We start from the raw sequence: 25,974 nt of genomic DNA, 5'->3' as shown, positions 1-25,974 counted from the left end.
AAAACATTCCAGCAACTACACACATGTAAATACAAAAACAATATAAAAAAACCTTATTGTCTTCTACCTTTTGTACTTACACTTGGAAACAGAAGATTAGAAAAGCCTGGAGATAGAGATCACTCTCATAACCAAGAGAGCACAGAGCAGAGACACAGACAAAGACACACACCCCAAAAATTCCCTCCCTGAAGCTTTGAAAAATCCGGTTTCCTGATTGGTCCTCTGGTCAGGTGTTTGGTTCCCTTTGTTAACCCTTTACAGGTAAAAGAAACATTAACCCTTAGCTATCTGTTTATGACAGGTACTAACAAACTTCAACAGGACTTTATTTTTAAAATGGAAACCTCTTTACCAAGCTGCTGCTGCACTCTCTGTAACTCTCACTCTGCCTCCTCAACTCCTTCCCCATCCTTCCTGTTTCCTATCCTTTCAAACGCCCAGTTCTAATAATCACAAGCAACATCTAAACACCACAGGGGCTAGCCTCCTGGGCCAGGAGCTCGGGGGCTGGGCAGAATGGTCCCAAGGGCCGCAGTTTGCCCACCCCTGTTGTAGAAGGAGAAAAAAGAAATAGTGTATTTGCATCAGCTTCTCACACTTCAGAATAGAACTCCTGAATGGGATCTTTCTTCTGTGTGATGAAAGGAGAATAAAGAAAAGAGCAACCATCCATTTCAACATCTCCTGCTTACCTCCTGGATTTCTGTGGGAATTAATACTGCTTAAAGCATTGTTTACGAGGGTTGAAACCATAGGCCCTGAAGTTCCATTGAGAAAACAAGTCTCTTGGAGGATTTACATGCTCCACACTGAGGGAAGGGAATGACAAATTATATGCATAAACAGCTTCCAAACCGCTATAAATAGAAAAGTGAAATTATTCCAAAGCAGAAGTATAAATCCAATTAAGTTTAACTTAACAATGAAAGTGCTGAAACTTGTATTGAAGAGTGCACTGAACTATGAAAAATGAGAATGACAGGAAATGAAGTAGTAAATATCCAAATGTCTACCCACAAGTGACCCATATACATTCAGGTTTTACCTGAAGACATATAGATTCACTTGTGATATTTATTTAGATACATCTGGTGCCTATCTTAATTTCTAAACACCATACGCTTAAAAAACATCAGATTTTTTTTAATCCAACAGTTCAAATCCAAGCACACACACACTCTCTCTCTCTCTCTCTTAGTAGGCTCATCACAATAAAAAATTAAAAATGCCCTCTTCTGAGCCCCAAGACTCCCATTACTAAGTATCTTATCATCCCCACATATCAACCCACATTTTCCCTAAGTGCTACAAAAACAGGAGTATTTTAATTAGGCTTTCAGAAGGCCTTTGACAAGGTCTCTCACAAGATGCTACTAAAGAAACTAGTCATGGACTCAGAAGAATAGTATTACCATGGATGAAAAATGACCAAGACAAAAAACAAAGTAGACAAATGGCCAACTTTCATCATGGCAATATAGTTTACCAAGTTTTCATATTAGGTCCAGTGTTGGTTAACATATTTATTATGTGGGAAAGGGGGAATAAGGAGTGAGAAAGCAAAGTCTGCAGATAACACAGAGTTAAGATCCAGAGATGACTGAGGAACTTCAGAGGGACTTCACCATACTAAGTAAATGGGCAACGTGATGGTAGATGAATTTCAATGTTGACAAGAACAACATAATGTACATTGGAAGGAAATATTTGAACTAACAGACGTTACAGGATTCTGTAATATTTTAGTCTAATTCTGGTTACTGGGCTCGATGCAAAGATAAGTGGATTGGGTTTAGTGCCCTGTGATGTGCAAGTTGTATTAATAATCTAGTGGTCCATTCTGGCCTTAAACTCTATAATCAGAGCCCTAGAAAAACTCTCCTATGAAGACATTGAAAAGATTAAGATAATTTCCTTTAGTAAGGAAATGAACAAAAGTGGGTCTAATAAAAATATCTAAAATAATTAGTAGTGGTGAGAAACTACTAACTAGAGCTATGTGAGAAAGACTCCACTACCAAAAGGAGACATTCCGGAAAGTGAAAGATGGCAAATTCAAAACTGATAATTAGATTGTGGAACTCACTGTCATGGGATATTGACTCTTACTAAATGTTTGGCCTTAAGAATACCGAGTCATAACAATTATTGCAAACAGTTCTAGATGGGATTAAAATCTCATGGTTCATATTTTAAATTGCTATTAGGATGAGACTCTCATGGGGACCCATTATTCTACATCTGCTTACTCGGGGCACTGCCCCCACCCCCTGGCATCTGCTGCTGCCCACTCTCAGAGACAGGATACTGGACTATATGGACAATTAGTCTAATCCAATATGGCAATTCCTATAGTTCTAACTAAATCAGAGAGAAATGTAGCAAACATTTGATTTTGTATGGGAACAGGGGCAACAGATTTTAAAATATTTATTAATTATAAAAATTAAACATACAAAACTATTACCATACACTGTTTTACATATATTGTTTGAGAACTGTACTTACAATTAGTAAATCAACAGGAAACACACACACAGGTGATAGAAGTTTACTATGCTGTATATTAACTTCATTATATTTTTCCCTCAGAAAGCCAGGCAATAACAGTTACCAGGATGAACCATTTTCTGCACGTACTTAAAACAGTAAAAAGTCCACTTCAGCTTGTATAGAGGGTTCTTTCATGTCTGGAGAATAGTTTCAGATAGATGGCCCCTAGAAGTCCAGACTTTTAGTACTTGAAACTAGTAGGGAAATTCACGTATTATGCATGGCCAGAAGGGAGAGTATCCAATAAAAATTCCTCACTCATATAAGAAAAGAGTAAGGAATTGATGCTAGTTTATTTGTGGTTCCAGGCTTTTCTCTAGATGCTTAGGAAGTTATTTTCCCCCTGCTCCTCTGTGGACAAAGTTTAGGACAAAGGCAGCAAGTAGCCTATAAACACCTCCCACCTTGTTTAAAGGTACTTTTGTTCACTCTCATATATGTGCTTGCCAAGAAAAACTTCTGCTCTTTTCTTCTTTCTTCAGCCCTCAGTCCCAGCATATACCCCAATATATTCACCCCAGAGTTAACCCTGCTTACCCAAGTTTTAACCCAATGCTCTTATGATTCATACACAAGAACTTTTTACATGAGTTTGGAGGTGCTTTCTTCGCCAGCTAGCTAGCACAGCTGAGTTAAGAGTCCAACTTCTGCTTGAACTCTGGCTAGAACCCACACACTTTAGAGTGAGGATAAACAAAAAACACATTAGTGCTGCTAATTATCCAATGCTTTCCCATAGTTCCCCCTGAAGGATAGACAAGTTTTCCCACAACTGACTGGAAAAAAATTCTAGAGCACCTTGTTACAAAGAACGATGGCATATGCTGCTGATACACACACAGGCAAGTCGAGAAACAGCGAGGACACAGTAATTTGGGCATAGCTTTGCAGTGGTGATGCTCACACCCAGGTTAGGGTAAACTGGGCACAAATCACTCTGCAGTGTAGATATACCTGGTAAAGCAGTAAGGAGTGGCTGCTTTATCCCAGTCATGCCAATTTTACTGGGCCTTCTACCAGTGCCACTTAATGTCCAGCTGAATCCAAGGAAGGACAAACAAACAGATGACAGCCCCTCCAAAGGTGTGTTGTTCTAAGAGTGCCTCATTCCTAAAAGTAAGCGAGGAAGAAATAAAAGGGCCACTTCCTTGGAAAAGGACAGAATCCTTCACTATAAGGATATAACTGACCAAAATTCCTCTAAACATATGGTAAGTTCAGAAGCAATCTATCCAATGGTACTATATTTATTTTTCTGAAACATTAACTTTCTGTACTATTAGATGACACACCGTTAAAAAGTGTATTTAGCAGACTACATTTTACCTTGTGCATTTTTCCTACACACATTTTATTCATTTTTTGTATATTAAAAATGAAAGCTGCTCTCTGTGTTCACTTTAATGTAGTATTTAACAATGTAAATCAAAGTCCTGTTTCCTTGAAGTGACATATGCTCCTCACCAAGTCAGGAGCTGCTATGTCTCAAACTAGCCCAGTTTAAGCATCACGGAGATATCCCGATATGCTATACCCTAGGGTTAGACTGTCAGTGTCTCGAGGAGTTTAATGTCTGTTTCAGGGACACTCACAGAGCGCTGAAAAAACACTTTAACCACCAGCTACGAAACTAACCCTCGAGGGGGCCCCCGTCCCAGGGAGCGAGGTGGCGACGCAGCACCGTTGTTGCCAGTGTCACAGAGGAGTTCCACCCCCAATAGATCCGGTTAACCGAGCCGCGGGGCTGACACGGCGACGGTTTCCTGGAGGCAGGAGCCGTTATCCCGGCCGGAGCCGCACGCCCAGCCCACGCGGGGGGCAGCGAGCCTGACGGCGGGTGGCTCCAGCCAGGGCCACCCAAGAGATCGGAGCAGGGGCGTGAAGCGCATTACCCCCGGCGGGAAACGGCGCGTCGCTGTATTGCAGCTTCCTTCCTCCGCTCGGGACATCCAGGGCGGAAGCATCGCCCGCCCTGGCCCGCGCGGAACCAACACTCTGAAGAGCCGCCACGCCGCCTCCCGCCAGGACGGCGCGCAGTTACCTCGCCTACTTCCGCCTTCCTCTCTCGCCGTCCGACAACCAGTGACGCTCTGCCGTCCGCGGCCTATGACGACGTCACGGCACGTGCGGGAAAGCCTCACCCTGGCACTGCCTACTGAGCGAGGGCTGAGCCGGGCGAAGCTGGAACTTCTTAGTGGCCGTTGAGGGAAGGCACCGAGCCCGGTCTCCTTCTTCGCCGGGGCGGAAGCCATGGACAAACGCGCGAAGACGTCGAAAGTATTTTCGGGGGGGAAGGGGGAACGGCGTTTAAGCATGTTCGAGAAAGACAACGTGAGCAGCAGGCAGTGCGCAGGTGGGGAGGGGGGATTGGACCGGAGTGGCGAGTCGAACGGCTGTGGCGCAGGTCCTCCCGCTCTGAGTGAATATCAGTTGCGATTTGCCTCCTGGGGCGGGGGGAGAGAAGAGGGAGTCAATGGGCGTCTCCTGCCTCTGAGAGCAAGGGCGGCGGGGCGGGGGCTGAGGTTCCTGCATGTGCCTGTTTAGCGCGCAGCTGCCTGTCTGCCCAGCTTGCTTCCAGCTCTGCAAAATGTCGTGGGCGCCTCCATGCGGCAGAGAGCCTGGGCTGAGGCAGGGGTCAGTGCGCCCTGAGCTCCACCGCCCCTGCTTCCCGCTGGCTGGTGTGTAGGCTGGTCTATTGCACCTTCTCTTCTTAATTTGGATGCACCCCTCAGACTCATTACTGCTCATTGACTGTGCTTGGCTCCTGGTTGCAGGTTGTGACCTGCTTCTGGCCAAGGGTTCGGATCCATAAGCTGTTTGCTCTGTTTGATCAGTGTTAATCAAAATCTGGTCTTTTGTAAGATTCTTCACACTAATCCCTCTCCTGCTGTATCACCACCCTTTGGGACTTGACACACACTCATGCATCAGGTTGTGTCTCACTCAGGAGAGGCCCTAGCCATTTTCCAAACCAGGGAAGAAAACACTATGCTTTCATCCCTCTCTGTCACCCGCCCTGCAGCAGAGCAAAAATGGGAGGGAGAGGGAAGCAGTACAGCAGCTTGGCACCACTTGAAGTTGGCATCTAGGGTGGCTGCCCAAAAAAATCACCAGATTGGCCTTCAGAAATGTGATGACTTTAAAAAAAGTTATATTGTGTGGTTTTGTTGTCTTTTGATTTTTTTTAACTCTGTGCATCCCCAGGATGCGTGCATAACTGTTAGGGTTGCCCACTGTCTCAGATATATGGGGTGATCTTGGCCTATGCTGCGGGAACTTTCTATCCCATATCTGCCTGTCTCCTGCCCAGAAATTAATCCTCTCATGCAGTCTTTCCATCAGTTCTCTACCACCCCCTAGCCTCATATCTGCTCTTCTTACAGTAATTCACCTTAGGCTTGGGGGGTGCAAAAGGATTCCACTTCCCATGCTGGGATGGGAGCAGCTCCAGGGGTGGTCCTTAGCCCCTTCTACTCCTGCCTAGGCCAGGTGCTATAGTGGAGAGTGGGAAGAGGAGCAGAGGGACCATTCTATCTGTTTCTCACAGGTGAAAGAAGCAGAATTGTAATGAACTGCTAGGTTCTTTGCTCCTTCCTGTGAGAATAGCAAGCCATAGCGAAGAGATTCTGTTGGCTTCCGGCAGGGCTGAACTTCACAAGGGGGCTGGAGGTCCTAGTATCATTACAAGACAGGCTTCAGAACCCTCTGAAATATTGTGATAGTGATGATGAAATGCTAAGGGAAATTAGAGAGGCTATCAAAATAAATAACTCAATAATAGGGAGGGATTTCAATTATCCCCATGTTTACTGGGAACATGTCACCTCAGGACAAAATGCAGAGACAAAATTTCTCGATACTTTAAATGACTGCTTCTTGGAGCAGCCAGTACAGGAACCCACAAGGGAAGAGGCAACTCTAGATTTAGTCCTTAGTGGAGCGCAGGAGCTGGTCCAAGAGGTAATGATAACAGGACTGCTTGGAAATAGTGACCATTGAAAGTAGAAGGAAGCTTGGGTGAAAGTGATCATGAAATCATAGAGTTTGCAACTCTAAGGAAGGGTAGAAGGAAGTACAGCAAAATAGAAACAATGGATTTCAGGAAGGCGGATTTTGGTAAGCTCAGAGAGCTGATAGGTAAGGTCCCATGGAACTTGAAGACGAGGGGAAAAACAACTGAGGAGAGTTGGCAGTTTTTCAAGAGGACACTATTAAGGGCCCAAAAGCAAGCTATTCCAATGAGTAGGAAGATAGAAAATGTGGCAAAGACACTTGGTTAACCACGAATCTGCTGATAACTTACAAAATAAGGAGTCATATAAATATGGAACTAGTCAGATTAACAAAGGATGATATAGGCAAACAACACAGGAATCAGCGGCAATGTAAAGGCCAAAGCACAAAATGAGCTCAAACTAGTATGGAATAAAGGGAAACTGATTGATGTTCGATCAATTACATTAGAACAGAGGAGACCAAGGACAGGAGTTTGCTCATATGTCTAGTGAGGAGGGAGAAATAGTAACAGGAACTTGGAAAGGCAGAGATGCTTAATGACTTCTTGTTTCGGTCTTACACTGAGAAGTCTGAAGGAATGTCTAACATAGTGAAATACTTAATGGAAAGGGGGTAGGTTAGAAGATAAATAAAAAAGAGCAAGTTAAAAACATCTTAGAAAAGTTAGATGCCTGAAGTCCCAGGGCCTGATGAATGCTCCTAGAATAGTCAAGGAGTTAATAGAGGAGTATCTGAGCCCTCAGCATTACTTGGAAAGTCATGGGAGACGGGAGAGATTCCAGAAGACTGGAAAGGCAAATATAGTGCCCATCTATCAAAGGGAAATAAAAACAACCCAGAGAAACAGACAGTTAGTTTAACTTCTGTGCAGGGAAGATAATGGAGCAAGTAATTAAAGAAATCCTCTGCAACACTTGGAAGGTGGTAAGGTGATAGGGAATAGCCAGCATGGATTTGTAAAGAACAAATCATGTCAAACCAACTGATAGCTTTCTTTGATAGGATAACGAGTCTTGTGGATAAGGGAGAAGTGGTGATGTGGTAACTAGACTTTAGTAAGCATTTGATACGTCTGGCATGATATCCTTATCGATAAACTAGGCAAATACAATTTAGATGGGGCTACTATATAAGGTGGGTGCATACTGCTGGATAACCGTACTCAGAGAGTAGCTATTAATGGCTCCCATCTTGTTGGAAAGGTATAACAAGTGGGATTCCACAGGGGTCTGTTGGGGTCCGGCTCTGTTCAATATCTTCATCACGACTTAGATGTGGCATAGAAAGTACGCTTATTAAGTTTGCAGATGATACCAAATGGAGGGGTTTGCAACTGCTTTGGAGGACAGGGTCAAAATTCAAAAATGATCTGGACAAATTGGAGAAATGGTCTGAAGTAAACCGGATGAAGTTCAATAAGAACAAATGCAAAGTGCCCACTTAGGAAGGAACAATCAGTTTCACACATACAGAAATGGGAAGAGACTGTCTCGGAAGGAGTATGGCAGAAAGAGATCTAGGGTCATAGTGGACCAGAAGCTAAATATGAGTCAACAGTGTGATACTGTTGCAAAAAAAGCAAAATGATTCCTGGATGCATTAACAGGTATGTTATAAAAAAGACACGAGAAGTCATTCTTTCGCTCCACTCCACTCTGCACTGGTTAGGCGTCAACTGGAGTATTGTGTCCAGTTCTGGTACCCTTTGATTTCAAGAAATTGATGTGGAGAAATTGGAGAGGATCCAAGAAGAGCAAACAAGAATGATTAAAGGTCTTGAAGAACATGACCTATGAAGGAAGGCTGAAAGATTGGGTTTGTTTAGTTTGGAAAGAGAAGACTGAGAGGGACATGCTATAGCATTTCAGTATCGTAAAAGGGGTCATCAGGAGGAGGGAGAAAACTTGTTCATCTTAGCCTCTAATGATATGAACAAGAAGCAATGGCTTAAACTGCAGCAAGGGAGATTTAGGTTGGACATTAGGAAAAGTTCTAACTGTCAGGGTAGTTAAACCTGGAATAAATTGCTAGGGAGGTGTTGGAATCTCCATCCTCTGAGTATTTCGGAGTAAGTTAGACAAATGTTATCAGAGGATGGTCTAGACAGTATTTGGTCCCGCCATGAAGGCAGGGGACTGAATCAATGACTCTCGAGGTCCTTCCACCTAGAGTCATGAATCTATATATATAATATAACATTTAACATCCGCAGTGAGGGATACATCTCAACAGCCCACACTGTGGCATTTAATTTAAAAAAGGGAACTATGCAAAATGAGGGGGTTAGTTAAACAGAAATTAAAAGGTACAATGATATAAGTGAAATCCGCAAGCTCATGGGTGCTTTTAAAGACCCATAGAGAAGCCCAACTTCAATGTGTACCCCAACTTAAGAAACACAGTAAAAGAACCGAAAGAGCTACTGTGGCTAACAACCATGTAAAAGAGACTAGGGTTTGTAACCTGTCATTAAATCGGCTTCTGTACCCATGACTGGAAAGATACTAATGTAATGTCAATATTTAAAAACGGCTCTGAGGTGATCCCTGGTAATTACAGACCGGAAAGTCTAACGTCGTATCGGCAATTAGTCAAAACAATAGTAGAATAAAAAATTTGTCAGACACGTAGAAGAACATAAATTGTTGGGCAAAAGTCAACATGGTTTCTTAAAGGGGAATTGTGTTTACTAATCTATTGAGTTTTTGAAGGGGTCACAAATGTGGACATGTGGATCCAGTGGACTTAGATTTCCAGAAGGCCTTTGACAGGTCCCTCACCAAAGGCTCTTACTTAAATAAGTTGTCATGGATAAAAGGGAAGGTCATTTATGGATTGAGACTGGTTAAAAGACAGGGAACAAAGGGTAAATTAATGGTAAATTCTCAGAATGGGAGGGTAACTAGTTGTGTTTCCCCAAGGGTCAGTCCTAGACGCAGTCCTATTCACTTATTCATAAATGATCTGTAGAAAGGGTAAAAAGCGAGGTGCAAAGTTTGCAGACGATACTAAACTGCTCAAATAGTTAAGACCAGAGCAGACTGTGAAGACTTCAATAAACATCTCACAAAACTAAGTGATGGCAATCAAATGGCAATGAAATATAATGTGGATAAATGTAAAGTAATGCACATTGGAAAAAATAACCCCACTATACGTACAATATTGATGGGTCTAATTTAGCTACAACAAATCAGGAAAAGATCTTGGAGTCATCGTGGATAGTTCTCTGAAGCTGTCCACGCAGTGTGCAGAGGCACTACAAAAAACCAAACAGGTGTTAGGAATCATTAAAGGGATAGAGAATAAGACAGAGAAATATTTTTGGCCTTATATAAATCAATGGTATGCCACATCTTGAATACTGCATACATGTAGTGTTCTGTCTTCATCTCAAAAATTACTGGCACTAGGAAAGGTTCAGAGAAAGGCAACTAAAATGATTAGGGGTTTGGAGAGGGTCCCATATGAGGAGAGATTAAAGAGGCTGTCATAACATAGCTAAGGGTTAATGTCTCTTTCACCTGGAAAGGGTTAACAACCCAGCTGACAGAGGACCAATCAGGAAACAAGAATATCTTTCAAATCTCAAGGGAGGAAGCCTTTGTTTGTGGGGTTTGGGCTTTGCTTTGGCTTTGTTCTCTCTGGGTTCCTGGACAGGACTAGGTGAAACCAGGTTTCTGCAATCTCCCCGCTACAGTCTCTTATCTATTCAGAAAGTTGAGTAAGTAAAAGGCGGTTAATGAGTTCTTTTTCTTTGGTTTTCTTATGTGGCTAAATGGTGTGTTTGCTGGAAATATTTAAATTTTATTTTTTCTGGATAAAGGTTGTTAATATCCATTTTTTTATACGCTAAATGTACTCTTAATATTTTCATCTGATACAGAGTACAATTTTATGTTTTTCTTTTTTTTTTTTCTTAAAAGTTGCTTTTTTTTAAGACCCTGTTTGATTTTTATTTTTTTTTTTTTTTTTTTTTAGTGTAAAGGCAGGGGATTGACGTCTGTACTTCACGGTCCACGGCGATCAACGAATTCGGATCTGGGGGAGAGAGGTTTCAGCGGTAACCTAGGGAGCGAAATTGTGTTTATTTCCGCTTTGTTCGGTTGAGACTCAGGACTGAGTCTTTGGAGTCTACCAGGGCAAGGAGTTGGGGGACAGTGTGTACCAGCCACAGCTGGAATTTTTTGTTGCGTGCAGCACTACCAGGGATCATCTTAAGCGTTGGGTAATCAAGCTAGAGGATTCAATGCTTTAGTATCTCAAATTTTTCTGGACGCTAAGGTTCAGGTCCATCTGCGGGGAAACACAGATACTATGACAAGAGGCCATAGGACTTTTTCAGCTTGGAAAAAGAGACTAAGGAGGATATTGATAGACGTATAATAAATTATATGATTGGGGTGGTAGAAAGTTAGATTAAGGAAAAGTTATTTTACTTATTCCCATTAATACAAGAATAGAGGTACAAATAAATAATTGGCAGCAGGTTTAAAACAAATAAAAGGAAGTTGTTCTTCACACAGTGCACAGTCAACTTGTGGAATTCTTTACCTGAGGTGGTTGTGAAGGCTAGGACTTTAACAGCATTTAAAAGAGAACTGGATAAATTCATGGAGGTTAAGTCCATTAATGGCTATTAGCCATGATGAGTAAGGAATGGTGTCCCTTGACTCTGTTTGTCAGAGGGTGGAGATGGATGGCAGGAGAGAGATCACTTGATCATTACTTGTTAGGTTCACTCCCTCTGGGGCACCTGGCATTGGCCACTGTCGGTAGACAGGATACTGGGCTAGATGGATCTTTGGTCTGACCCAGTATGGCTGTTCTTATGTTCTTGTTACTCAAGAAAAGAATCACAAAAGTTAACAATGCCGCAAGCTTCTCTCTTACGCACCTCAATACCAACTTCATTCAATACTTATACTTGAAGCATGAATCTTCCATAGACCTTCATGTTTACCTCACAATGGTACAGTGTCACTGGCTTGTCTTGGAACAAAAGTTCTCTGTGCTCTGGAATCTGATTCCTGTTTCCTGTGGTGATTCTGTTTTCCCAGCCAGCGAGGTTAGAGTAGCTCCATACACAACAATGGACTGATTCTAAATTGGGTCATGTACTTTTGAGAGATGCTCTGGAAGGGACCGCACTTAAAATATAATGCAATCAGAGAAAACGATTGCTATAACATTTACTAACACTATTTACAATGCTAAAAGTACCGCAAATATGAAGTAAAATGGTATCAGTAATTGCATTACTAAAAACTACTAGGAGACTTATTTATGGCCATTGAAAAGGTTTTGGTACAGAGAATGATAAAGATAAGACTTAGTAAAAGTGGCCCATGGCCAGAGATCTTTAAAAGACTTTGGTTTTTTCACCGCCTCATTCAATGACCCTTCCAGCATAAGGAGAATTTCTAACAATTTCCCAACATTGGTAACAATTGTTCAGCTCAATTGGTATTAGCATTGTTGGGAGCCTTAGTGTAGGCAGGCTGCTGGCTGCGACTGATATTTTTAATATTGCCTCATGTAACCTACTCAGAACATATCTAATTGACATGTCATTGAAGATTTCTGTGACCCATCTACACTAGGATTCTCAACATTACGAATTTTGGAATTGAAATGATGGGAGATTTTTAGAAAATGTCTTTACCGTAGACAGGGCTGATTTGTGTAAGTGACTTCTCAGAGAAGAATCTGCATAGCTTCCTTTGATTTTATAATCCTAGATGTCCCCTATCCTTCCCTCTCTCCAAGGACTTAAATAAAAGTTTCTGTGAGCCCCTGACTGGACATCTTTATAGGTATTTTGAAAGTACTTAATCTGTTCAGCGTATCTGTATGTCCTCCATATTCTTAGATATTTTCATTCACCTTTTAGTATCACAGCCTTGTAGCTGGGACACTTTCTGTTCATGTGCTTGTTCCATTCTGCTGCCCAACTAAGCAGCTGATGACTCTACCTGCCCTAAACTATCCCTGCAACCAGAAATTGGAGCTAGGAAACCTGATGAAACAGCAAAATTGATCTCAAAATAGTCTTTTTTGAACATGTTAAAAATTGAGTTGTACTATAAAAATGTGTTTTCAGAATAGCAACACCATTTGATTAAATTGTTCTTCAAAATATGTTGCACATATGTATTTCGCTCAGGTGTATGCATGCCCAGCACACCACAGCTGGAGAGTTTTCTGCAGTAGTACTGTTGGGAATGCATGTGACCCTGCATATCTTCGTGATCCCTCCTGAGGCTATATAAGGGCAGCAGCACCCTCCCCCCTCAGGTCCTTCTCACCACCTGTGGACTGATTTGGAGCTTCCCAGGTGGTTTACCTGGATTTTTTTTTTCATCTGCATAGTTAGCTAGTTTAGCTTTCCCTTTATCTTTTAATTGTTAGCCATTAGTACCAATTAGTTAGTTTATTCTTTCAGTTTCAGTGCTAGGCACTGTTGCTATGTGGTGCTCTCTGGGCTTTAAGCACTGCCCATTTTCTGAAGTGTTTACACAGTGCCTCCTGCCCTCAAGATGTGCTGCCTTTTGTGCCTCTGGGAGGGGCACATTAAGGAGAGGTAGAGTATTTGCCACAGTTCAATAAAAGAACAGAGATTTCCTGCATCTGAAGCACCATCTGATAGAGCAAGCAATGAGGGGATCACTTGTCTTCTCACATGCTGGCTATCAGTGTGTGTGCAGTTGTCTTGGACAGATCCCCTGGACTCTTCTCCATGGAGAAAGTATCAGAGAGGTAGCTATGTTAGTCTGGATCTGTAAAAGCAGCAGAGAGTCCTGTGGCACCTTTTAGACTAACAGACGTTTTGGAGCATGAGCTTTTGTGGGTGAATACCCACTTCGTCGGATGCATGTGTCCGACATGCATCCGACGATGTGGGTATTCACCCACAAAAGCTCATGCTCCAAAACGTCTGTTAGTCTATAAGGTGCCACAGGATTCTTTGCTGTTTCCATGGAGAAAGAAGTTCTTCTCCAGACCCTGCCCAGAAAAAGACACACAAGTTAGACTGAGGTCACTCAAAGTTGATGAGTTCTTCAAAAAAGAACTCAGAACATCTTCTACCTATAATGAGATCCTTGGAGGACTCATCCAATACCCAGCATACAGCTGGACTGTCAACCTGTAACTCCCTGGCACCACATTGGGATGACTTTAGTAATGTACTATCGACTCTTGGACTTCTGCAGGACACCTGTTGAGTCTGGGATCAACACATTGTTTCAGCGCTGACCTTTTTGGCACCGACAACCCCACAAGCTTATGACACAGCAAAAGATTTTCTTGCTCTCTCCCTTCCAGACTCTCGTGTGGTTCAGGAGATGATTGCTTTGTCAGCACCTCCTTTCGTACTGGGCCTGTCCAGTGTACTGTCTCGAGTGCAGAAACTATTAGTTGTATTGACTACTACCAGCTAAGAAGCATGGTGGGGGCTTGGCTCCTTCTCTGATGCCAACTTTGGCACCAGGGCACATAGAGTCTGAAACAACATATTCTCAGCACTGACACTCTCGGTACCTTTATGGTCATCTTCCTTGGTACTGACTTCACTTTCTACTTTGGTCCTGGCTATGGGGTCTTTCTCAACACCACCTCAAGATGCTGTACTATCAACTTCTTGTGAAGCCTTTATGGTACTAACTACCATACTTACTTCAGTACCAGTGTTGTCCTCTTCACAATGGATGAGATAATTCAAATTGTCTACTAGTCCCATCAGGCTTTACACCCCCAGTGCCTATTGACTATTTTGGTGACTCCTCACAGACTGGTCTGGAGTCTTCCAATAGTTCACCATCTCCTCCAAGGCACAGATGGTCTAGCAGGTAATCCAGACTCCCTCCTGAAGGGGCATATCGGTCCCAAAAGAGGGACAGCTCTTATGACAACAGGGACAGATCACTGTGGCCAAATTCTTGCTGATTCTAGATACCCTGTGCTCTTCCCCATGGCTGTTTGGAGCCTCTAGGTTCTCTCATTTGTCCAGAGCCTGATCACTGGTCCAGACTAGAGGAAGATCTTCAGAGCACACAGTAACAAAGCTGCTGGAATTGCCTGTTTTGGAGATACAGAAAGACACTGTTCCCCCTGCCCAGCCTGTGCATCAGGAGGAACTATTGCCTTTAAGAGCTGATTTTACCATAGGAGGATCCATCTGCTCCTGTTAATCTTTCTGCCTCCTTGCCTGATAATTCTACGATTCCAGACACTTCTCCAGTTCTAGATGATTATATGATCAGGCGCTTCTGAGAAGAATGCTTGCAGCTTTGGGCATTCAAGCAGACCTTTTGCAAGAAAACACAAGATTCTGGACATTCTATAGGGTTCTGCCTCTGGTTGGGGAGCACTACCTATTAATAAGGCACTGCTAAAACTGGCATAGACCTTATGACATACGCCAGCCTTCTTAGCCCCTATAGCTATGTGCATGGATAAATGCAAAGATGTGAGTGTTTTTATTCTCATTCTGCACCTAACTCTGTAGTATTGATGGCTGGCAATGAGAGATCATGACCAGGAAGACTTAAGTCAACTCCCAAAGGTAAAGAACCCAGGAGACTTAATTTACTTGAGAGAAAAATTTACCACTCCTTTCTTCAAATGTTCATAGCAAATCAGCAGGTGATTTTAGCTAAATATGACTTTGTAAACTGAGATGCAATGTCTGAGTTTATTGAAAAATTATCTGAAAATTTTAGGGAGGAATTTAAGGCTTTTCCTGCCAGAAAGTTACACTGTGACCAGGACTGTCTGTACTTGACACAGCTGATGCTTTTTCTGGAGTGGTGGCCTCTGCAATAACAATGAGGAGAGAGTTCTGGGCATAGCTAGTTTGTTGAATATCAATATCGAAGACTTTCCTTTTGATGGTTGTACTTTTTTTCTGGACAAAACAGATGAGATGTTACATTTATTTGAGGACTCACAAACTGCCCGTAGCTCATTAGCAATGTATAATGTAGCCCCCAGGAGACACCAGTACAGGGCTCAACAGCAGCAACAGAAACTATTATAGACAGCATTTTTACCATAAGACACAGACTTTTCAAAGAAAAAGCTCAAATCTCAATTAAGGAGGTCATCTAATTCAAGCACTGCATAGATAAGTGGGTCCTAAGCATTGTGGAACTGGAATATTCCATCCAGTTTCTTTCTTTTCCCCATCCTTGCTCCTCTGCACCCACCCCGTCTTTCTTCAGGGACTCTTCTTGCTAATCAGTGCTTCTTCAAAAGGTTGATACTTTGGTCCATCTGGAAGCTGTAGAGGAAGTTCCCCTTCAGAGTTGTGGATAGAATTTTTCTTCACGATAGTTGCCCATTCCCAAGTCAAAGGGTGATCTGAGACCCGTTCTAGATCTTTAGAATCTCCATAAGTCCATAAAAATACATAAGATATCACATGGTCTCTCTAGAATTGATTATTTCTTCCTTAGGTCATAATGGCTGGTTTGCTGCCCTAGATTTATAGGACATTATAATAGAGTTTATTCACTGCTAGGCACCCTGTCATGACTGGGTGTGGCGTAGCAGCTCTTCACTAGGCGATTACCCCTATTGATGATCTCTCTGGTGCTGTGGTAGTTTTTTTGCCTGGTAGCTTGTCCAGTGACTCAACCCTTTGACTAGTCCACAGTCGTTAGTTTGGATCATAGTTGTCCCAAACTAAAAGTCCAAAAATGTCTTAACATTAAAATAGAATCTTCTACTTTCTCTGGGGCTATTTCTCAGACTCTTTCCTGTTTGATTAGAGTCTCTTCCAGGCTTCCCTGCTTGGAGAGCTTTTCCAGTCTCTCCCCATTCCTGAAGAGCTTTTACCTTGTTGATTCAGGGCCCTGCAGGAGTCTCTTCTGATCACTGCAGTCTCTATAGATATAGTAGCAATTTTCTGGGCTTCCCCCTTTATATTGCAACTTACAGCTTTGAGTGTCCTGCCTGTATAGGAATCTTGCTGCAGCTCTGTCCTCATCAGGACTTTATCACTACTTAAGCCTTGCTCCTTTTACTGTAAGAATCACCTGATTCCTCTCAAGTGGGGCCCATCTGTAATCAGGTTGACTTAGCCCCAGACTTAGCCACTCTATTACAGGTACCTACTTCCATGTGATGGTTTTGCTAAGTCATAGGAAGTTTCTAAAATTTCTGATAAAAGACCAACGTAAGTACTTCCTTTTGGCCGGTCATTGGCCCATGAGTATTCACCAAATGTGTGAGGGTAGTCCTGGAGTGTATACACCTGACCTAATATGCTAGGCTGTGCCTGCACAGCCACCAGGGGCTGCTGAAGTCAGTCTATTGACTGATCAGCTAGCCCTTAGACATGTTGGTCTGTGTACCTGTTGTAGTCCTGGCATCTTTGGAAAATTGGATGGCTCAGAACAATGTGTGCAGGGGCATTCCATTCTCTTGTCCCCTTGCATCCAAAACAGATATCGCGAATGCATCTCTGATAGGATGGGGTGCTCTCCTGGAGGGTTTACTGACCCAAGCTTTATGAATGGAACAAGAGAGTACCCTTCACATCAATGTGCTCGAACTTCAGGCAATTGACAAGGCCTGTTACACTTTTCTCCCTCACTTTAAAGGATTGTCAGTTCAGATTCTGACTGATACTACAGCTAGGATTTACTACCTAAACAGACAGGCAGGAACAAGGTCCAGTCAACTTTGTCAAGAAGCTATGAAATAATGAGTCTTCTGCATCATGGATGATATTATTCTTATTGCCTCCCACTTACTAGGCTCCCAAGATCTCTTGGCTGATCATCTCAGCAGGAGATTTTCACAAAACCATGAGTGAGCTTGGAAGAACAGTGTGCTCAGAACCATCTTTCATGCCTGGCGTATCCAGACAGTCAGACTGTTTGCAACAAAAGACGACAGGAAATGCCGTCAGTTTTAGTGTCAAGTGGGTCACAGCCCAGACTTTTTGACCCCTGCTTTTCTCCTTCAGTGGGGGCCAAGCCTCATGTATATATTTCTCACCATTCCTCTCATCACACAGGTGATTTTCAAATTTAAAACAAGATGTCATAAACAGATAGTTACGGGTTAATGCCTCTTTTACCTGTAAAGGGTTAAGAAGCTCAATAAACCTGGCTGACACCTGACCAGAGGACCAATAGGGGGACAAGATACTTTCAGATCTTGGTGGAGGGAAGTCTTTGTTTGTGCTCTTTGTTTTGGGGGTTGTTCGCTCTTGGGACTAAAAGGGACCAGACGTCAATCCAGGCTCTCCAAATCTTTCTGAATCAGTCTCTCATGTTTCAAACTTGTAAGTAACAGCCAGGCAAGGCGTGTTAGTCTTATTTTTGTTTTCTCAACTTGTAAATGTTCCTTTTTGCTGAGAGGATTTTACCTCTGTTTGCTGTAACTTTGAACCTAAGGCTAGAGGGGGTTCCTCTGGGCTATATGAATCTGATTACCCTGTAAAGTATTTTCCATCCTGATTTTACAGAGATGATTTTTCCCTTTCTTTCTTTAATTAAAAGCTTTCTTTTTAAGAACCTGATTGATTTTTCCTTGTTTTAAGATCCAAGGGGATTGGATCTGGACTCACCAGGAATTGGTGGGGGAAAGGAGGGGGGGATGGTTAAATTCTCCTTGTGTTAAGATCCAAGGGGTTGGATTGGTGTTCACCAGGAACTTGGTGAAAAAGCCTCTCAAGGCAGCCCAGGGAGGGGAAGGTTTTGGGGGGACAGGAAGTGTTCCAGACACTGAAATTTCTGGATGGTGGCAGTGTTACTAGATCTAAGCTAGTAATTAAGCTTACAAGTGTCCATGCAGGTTCCCACATGTACCCTAAAGTTCGGAGTAGGGGAAGAACCTTGACACAAGACCATACCAAAATAATTCTTATAGCTCCAGCACAGTTGGGACAGTGCTAGGTTCTCGGATCTTCACAGCCTGTATTTGACCTCTATTGACTCTGCCTTCATTTCCAGATCTACTGTCCCAAGAACAGTCAGTTGTTATACCCAGACCTGGACAGCCTGGGTATTGAGGGGTTAGATTAGGCAGATAAAGATTATTCATTGGCAGTTCAGGAAGTATTGCATAACAACAGAAACTAATCCACTTTATCTGTTTATTTAGCCAAGTGGAAGTGGTTTTCAGTCTGGTCTATTCCCCATGTTGTACCTGCAACAGAAGCTAGAATACAGGATATTTTATAGTACCTCTTACATCTGAAATCCTTAGGTCTTCCCTAGTTTCCCAGAGGGTCCATTAGGAACGGTCTCAGCAATTCATCTATCAGCCTAGGACAGGTCAGATTTTTCTAACCCAATAGTTTCCAGATTTTCAAAGAGGATTGTTTGGCTTTTCCCCCAGTGAAGGATGAGTAGTTGCCTTGGGATCTCCACATTGTGCTAGCTGTCCTAATGCATCCTTATAAGGTTTCTTGAGTCTCAGGGGTAGGGTGCCTCACTCAGCAGCAGCGAATTGGTGCTCATGCCAGGTGGGTCGATCAGGCATTCGGCTCCACAGCCGAGCAACTGGGCTTCATTTCAGCAGCTGTTCTCCAATCCCACACCCCTTGAATAGAGCTCCTTGACTTTGGTATATCTCCAATTATTATTATTATATCTCCTAGAACTGGAAGGGACCTTGAAAGGTCATTGAGTCCAGCCCCCTGCCTTCACTAGCAGGACCAATTTTTGCCCCAGATCCCTAAGTGGCCCCCTCAGGGATTGAACTCACAACCCTGGGTTTAGCAGGCCAAAGCTCAAACCACTGAGCTATCCCTCCCCCCAAGACCATTCCAAGACCACTGTTTATAATTTAATATATACTCAAATAAATGTATATATCCACATTTACATTTTTGGCAGCTTAAAATGCTGCTGGAAAAAAGTTCAGATTAGCAAAGGAAGGGCATTGTTTTCAGCTGAGCCCATTGAAATTTGGTTTCATGGCACCTGCTGGATGAACATAATGTCCAGATCTCATTCTTAGACAACAAACTCTCCTGTCAGTTACACAGATAACTACTGTAACTAATACTATTTTGGTTCATGTTTTTTTACAAAACTAATACAATATGACAATACAGAGATTAGGAAGTCTAAAATTATTGCCCTATAAATTGTATGCAGTGTTGTAGCTGTGTCATTCCCAAGATAGAGAGACAAGGTGGGTGAGCTATCACCTATTATTGGACCAGCTTGTATCGGTGGAAGCTCAAAAACTTGTCTCCCTGCCCTATGAATTAATGTTTAGGGCTGGATTGCTTCCTTCCACAGTAAAATCCCTGAAGGGAATAAAGAGCGAAGAAAAGTTAAGGTTCCCCTTTTGGAAAATTTGCTATTTTGTTTCATCAGAGGGTAGGATCTACTCCTCACTCACTGAAGAAGATGCAGGATCTGCTACTAAACCTTTTGAGTTCTGTGGATCCACATTGATGTTGAAGGATCAGTGGGAGGTCAGGGTCATCAGCATGAAGACCTTGTGTCTCAGTGTGAACTTTGTCCCCCTGGGCACACCACCTCCTTCTCCCTAGCTGTGGCTGCCCCTCATTCTTCTTAAAAAAAAGCTCCACACTTTGGAGAGGGCTTTGTGGGAAAGGTAATATAGTTCCAGACTATACAGATTTTTTAGGGAAACTCCCCTTAAACATCTGTAAAGTTACCTCATTGTCCTCCATGAAATCCCTCCTTAAAACTCTCCTTTGTCATGATGCCTACAAAAATGGTTAACTGGTGTGTTGAAACCAGACCACTACCTATCCTGCCCACTTTTATTGTCTCATGGATTCCTTGTGCTCCCTGGTTGTGTGTATTCAGTTGTCTTTTTTTGTATTTTGATTGTAATCTCTTTAGGGCGGGGACTGTCTTTTTGTTCTGTGTTTGTACAGCACCTAGCTCAACAGGGGTCCTGGTCTGTGAGAGAAGGCTCCTAGGTGCTACTGCAATACAAATACTACTAATAATTACATTTCCTAAGGAATTGACAAGGGGTTAGTCTGGGGATGATGTGTGTCCCTCTTGACCCCATCGATCATGGGGCAGCCCACTCCCTGTTCCCTACCACCTCCTCAGAACAGATCCAAAACCCATGTCTGTATGTCTGTATCTCCATAGGATGGGGAGTTGCTAACATAGTGGCAGCAGACCCACCTTCTGGGTAGGAGAGGTGAGACCTGCACATGGAGAATCCACTCTAATCATGGGTGGGGAAATGTCACTTTCTTACTGAAATCATATGCATTCATTGTAGTGACAAAAATATGTTTATATTACTTTTGACTCCTGGTAGAACTGCAAAGTCAACACACCTCTGGGAGACTGATTTTTGATTCTATTTTGCCTCTGCATCATTAGTACGATTACTTAAGTTTCAACTGTAGTGCTAAATTCTGCCCTCAGTTACTATTGAAGAGAGTGACATTATACTAGTGTAACTGAGGGCAGAATTTGTCTGTGCAGAATCTTTATTAAAGATAAAGATGAATAAACAAAAATGACCACTTCTTCACCTTCAGATGCTGTAACAGGTTCCCCGGGGTGCAACCTGGAACTGGGGTATTGCTGAGTCCTCTGGCACCAACCTGAGCTCCCTCTCACACTGTGATGCTGTGACAAGCTGCAAACCTTACCAGGTACTGCACTTACACAGCCATCCACAGGCAGGGATGCACCCAGCTGAGTAACATGAATGCTTCTAGTCATGAACTAACAATAGAGAGGCTCCAGCCAATTCCCCCAGCCTAGGACCTCAGGGCTGTATTGTCCTGCACTGGTCAGAAGCCTGACCAGTGTAAGTTTACTACCAGTCTGCCCCTCCCTCAATGTGGAGAGGACATGTTCTCCACATTGTACACTGTGCAGATTTCCCAAGCATTTCAGCCAAAACACGCTGTTTAAGGTAAAATATAAAACAAAATCTAAGTGATTATAAGTTATAAGCATACAGATCAAAGTTGGTTACCTAAGAAATAAAGGTAAAATCACAATCTGATAAACTAGATAGGATTTGAATCAAGCAGTGTCTCTCCCTGATGGTATAGTTCCTCAATACACAAGCTGGGATTTTCCTTTCCAGCCTGGGACCACCTCCCCAGTTCAGTCTTTCTCCTCTAGATGTGTTTCCAGGTGTTGAGTTGTGAGAGGGAGTGAGGCCAAGTGATGATGTCACTTCCCCTCTTTTATAATTTCTTCCAGCTTGCTGGAAAGATCCTTTGCTATGATGAGTCAAACAGTCTCAATTGTCTACGTGCTCTCTCTGAGAGGTCTCCATTGTATACAGTTCCTGGGGTAGTCCTTGTGAGTATGGGTTCCCCTCGGTGGGCCATCATCAGTATTTGGTTACTCCATTGTTATATCTGAAAGGCTCGTTGTGGGGGTGTTCCCAACCTCATAGCGTATTTCAGTATCACACATATAGCAAAACTTCATAACTTCCCATACAATGGTAGCATTTATAATCCAACAGGATATTCATGTTCAACAGATCAAGACTTTTACAATAATACCTCATAAGATATACATTGTACAAAACATAATTATATGACAGTGGTGAATATGAGGGTTTCAGGGTGCTACTTTTAGGCACAGAGTGCAGCAGATCCAAAACTGAGCTTTTAGTTCTTGCAAATAGAAAAAACCCCCACATTTCTGCTTAAACACAACATATAGGCATCTCTGCAGCGCAGTTTGTACAGTAATTTTTCAGAATATAATCACAAAAGATCAATAAATCAGTAGTAACATTTATTATATTGGTATTGTATACAGCATCATCATCAGTACTGAGAATTTTCTACTGGTAACACAGGTATTTAGATAAGTAACTGGGAATATGCTTTCTAACACTTTTGAAGGATAGTAAAAAGGATTTATTGACAGATTGATTGAGAGTTTCTTCTCCCCTGAGTGCCCAGTTCTGCCTGCACTGAAGTCAACTGCAAAATTTGCATAGACTTCAGGGGAAGCAGAATCAGAGCTTAGGTGAGAGGATATAAACTTTGGCCCTTTTCCCAGAAGGAGCTTCAGATAACTAGCACACTCCTCAATTATACAAAACAGAGGTGAACAATTCACAGTTTAGTTTTTTTTCATATATCTCCAAAGATGATCCCAAACAAAATTCAAGTCTTTCCCTCTAGCGATACCATTTTGAAGTGTCAGAAAACTTTCAACAACCAAATACCAAAGCATGATACTAAGCTTTATTTTTTTCTTTTGTTTTAAAAAGTATGCACAGATCATAAAAGAGAGAATGAAAAGTTCAAGCCATGAAGTTCATGGTACGGAACCAATGGATAATGAATCGTTTGCAGAGTTTGGGAAAAGTGAAATATTTACATTGAAGACTAGCATGGCAAAAATAAGATATGCCAATACATATAAAATGGAGCCATACAGGAAATTCCAGGCTCATTTAGTAAGAAACAAAGCTCAACATATACTAACGGTAGAGTAATACTTTTTGTTTAAATTATCTGTATGTAAGATATTTAATTTTAGTGTAAATGTTAGGCCCCAGTCACTCAAAGACAGCCCTGGGGTTACTACAAAGTTACTATAAAGTTAAGCATATCCATAAGTCCACGCACATGCTCATCACAGGCTCTATACTGTAAGATACTGAATATCTTTTGCAGGGTGCTTGCTGAGCACCAGCAGTGAAGGTGGAAGTTGAGGGTTTTCAGCTCTTTACGGGACTGGATCTCTTTTCTGTTACTAGATTAAAATGGGTCAGAGAACTATCCAAAATAAAATAAATAATAGGAAATTGTGGATTTATTGAATTTTATTCCCCTAATTGGTTCGGGTAGCATTTCATGACATGAGAGCAAAGTATTCCTGGTGGGGTCCCTCTGGTGTTGTTAACAACAGTCTGATTGCTGTATATGAAATCAAGTTAAATGGTATGAGGGACTCTGCTCTGGAGAATCTCCTGAGGCAGTCTATAGTTGCCAAAGAGCAGGGAAATTATACTATTTACCCTGAAAACTAAGAACTAATCCCATTGACTCTGTAGTGCTGGAGACGTGTTGTGGATATGCAGACCAGTGCTCTCTAGGCTATTTTACATGAAATTGAGTCAAAAGGAAAAAAGTACACTTCTGTTCATCTAAAAATTTTTTTTTAAAATTGTTAAAAATGTTTTAAAGTGAAATATTTCAATATTTTGACAGATAAAGTGTTTTGCAGTAAAAATGATTAACTTTTTATTTGGGGACGTTATCTATTGTTTACAAACATTCCAGTAGTTTACTTCCTTTTTCTTTATAGCTAAAAGTAAGATTTTTTTTTAGACAAAAGCTTGTTAGGATGGAGATTAGGTTGTTTTTTTTTTTTTAACTCTTTTGATAGCAGCGACTTCAGGAAACCAAGTATAATGGTGTGACTAGTATCTTCTTGTGTAATTCAATCTCAGAAGAAATATTAACAGCTGTCAAGGACATGGGCTTTGATCGCTATAAGTATGTAGTAACAGTCCTAATCTTGCAAAAGACTGGTCAGGCAATAAAGGTGAGTAGACAAATTAATTTACTCATAATATTTTCACAAAATGAGTTAGATGGGGCCCTATTGTGCCTCTTGGGCATACCACCACATTCAGGGTGGTCCAGATCTGCATTGCTTTAGGGTGAGCTACCCCTTGGAGCTCTGAGGTGCAGAGGAAGCTCAGCTGCTCTGTCTCACTTAATGGACTGCAGCATGTACACCTCACCATGGCTGACTAACACTGCTGGTCAGTGTGAAGAGGACACGACGTTTGCCTGAGTAAGTATTACAGATTTAGCCCCAGTGTATGTTTCAGTAGATATTATAAAAGTGATAAGGAAAATCACTGAACAACATTTTTTGGCTACCAGATTTTCAGAGCTCTTAAGGTAAATTTTCTCTAAAGGAAAATAAAATGCATTTAATAAATAATGATGAAACATTCAGCTCCTTTTAATTTGCAGTTTTATATACATTCTTACTATTTTAAATAAATTAATATAAACTAGCTGCACCTATATGCTACATGTTCATTGTAAAGTTCTACTCTGAAAAATATTTCCTTAAGACTTGTGCTCTTTAATCATTTATTAGTACTTTGTTCTTTTCTCCCCCATAGATCGCCAGCAGATGGGTCTGGGATGTTGCAAGGGACAACTGGGTTTCAGCTAAATGTGAAACAGAATCCTTCATTTCATTGGCTTTGATATCGGCTTGTTACTATGAGTAGTTTTATAAAAGCAGCCTCTTTTAACGGCCATCACAATACTCTGTATAATTGTTCAAAAATCTTCAGCTGAGGTGACTCTGAAACAGAAAAATAACATTGTATTTACTCTCAGTTGTTGTCATATTCATCAAATTCCACAGCAATAATCTCTTCAGAGATCTAGTAATAAGGGAAGCCACTGTAATGTGGCTTATTTTTAAAAGCTTTTCTTAGATTAAATACATTTTCCCCACTGTAACCATCTGTTTTTTCTTATGCCTGTTAAACTCTCATTTTTGTATTTTGAAGTTTGGGACATTTCATTTAAGGTCTCAGTTCTGCTCCTGTTGAAGTCAGTGGGAGTGTTGTCACTGACTTCACTGATACCAGGATGGACCCCAAATTACAAACCGTCAACTGTTTTATAATCCTTAGTCTAGAGGCTGATATATTGTATTTACTGGATCCAGTGACTTTTTTTCATTTTATCAAACTGGTTCCTAATGACAACAAAGCCAGAAGAGCTGTAAAATCCATTCAGTGACAACCTGAAATCTTAGGAGATGGATATGTAATTGACAGTTAATGACAGCAATACATTTGTGTGTATATATATATATGGCTAAGACAAAATTTGCCAAGTATTTATAAAGAATGTTAGAACTCCTGCTATATTAACCTAACAATAACTCAAATCTGCTATTATTTCATTGATATTGTTCAAACATAACAATTCAGAAGAAAATAAATAGTATTTGTTTTCAAAATAATACAGATCATGTTTAATTTTCTGTTAAAATGCCTGATGGCTTGGTAATGTAAGGTTGTAGTTAATGCCTTATACCACAAAGCAAGGGTGTCTTTAGTGTCAGGGTTCATGGGTTCAGTTGTACCTGTAGTAATCATCCTGCAGTGCTGGCTCTTGTCCCATGAGGCTGGGCCATATTCCCTGCTCTGGGCATTGTGGGAGCCCCCTGCCTCCTCTTACTCAGGACTTCCCCTCCCCGTTAGGGTTGTGGTGTTGGGCAGAGTGCACTACCGTGGGAGGTCAGTACCTGTCCCCTCTTCAGTTTAGTATAGTGCATGCATTGAATCAGGAGGCTACATCCACCCCTGCTACAAAGCAAATACTCTTACATAGACAAAGCATCAGAATGGAAATTTCACCTAGACATGGTAACAACTGGCTTCTTCAACCTTAATAAACTTGGGCTCCAA

The 25,974-nt window shown here is 41.8% G+C and overlaps 2 protein-coding genes across 3 annotated transcripts in view; one reads left to right on the top strand and one right to left on the bottom strand.

Moving 5' to 3' along the window:
• Positions 1-4,614, bottom strand: part of ERMARD (ER membrane associated RNA degradation) — a 497,458-nt gene extending 492,844 nt beyond the window's left edge. Inside the window, exons 1-2 of one of the 2 annotated variants that reach the window (XM_075064135.1) lie at positions 4,192-4,614; positions 602-812 (exon numbers count right to left, since the gene is read on the bottom strand). The gene's annotated coding sequence lies outside the window, so the exon portion shown is untranslated. Of the gene's footprint in view, positions 1-601; positions 813-4,144 lie in introns of both variants that reach the window. The other variant, XM_075064136.1, reaches the window with a different exon arrangement.
• A 76-nt stretch (positions 4,615-4,690) lies between these two features.
• On the top strand, positions 4,691-25,344 carry DYNLT2 (dynein light chain Tctex-type 2). Its single transcript, XM_032774250.2, has 4 exons — positions 4,691-4,887; positions 22,789-23,007; positions 23,913-24,071; positions 24,667-25,344. Exons 1-4 carry the CDS (start codon positions 4,807-4,809, stop codon positions 24,775-24,777), a joined length of 570 nt encoding a protein of 189 aa, XP_032630141.1. The 5' UTR covers positions 4,691-4,806; the 3' UTR covers positions 24,778-25,344.
• The last annotated feature ends 630 nt before the right edge of the window (positions 25,345-25,974 follow it).

The sequence above is a fragment of the Chelonoidis abingdonii genome, chromosome 3, assembly GCF_003597395.2.
Source record: "Chelonoidis abingdonii isolate Lonesome George chromosome 3, CheloAbing_2.0, whole genome shotgun sequence".
NCBI lineage: Eukaryota > Metazoa > Chordata > Testudines > Testudinidae > Chelonoidis > Chelonoidis abingdonii.
Note: the sequence above shows the minus strand (reverse complement) of the source record. Positions and strands in the feature narration are given on the sequence as shown.

Coding starts and splice junctions, on each gene's coding strand:
- DYNLT2 (XM_032774250.2), top strand. CDS start 4,807: ATGGACAAACGCGCGAAGACGTCGAAAGTATTTTCGGGGGGGAAGGGG. Junction 4,888..22,788: donor GCATGTTCGAGAAAGACAAC/GTGAGCAGCAGG, acceptor TGTTTTAAAAAG/TATGCACAGATCATAAAAGA. Junction 24,072..24,666: donor AGACTGGTCAGGCAATAAAG/GTGAGTAGACAA, acceptor TCTCCCCCATAG/ATCGCCAGCAGATGGGTCTG.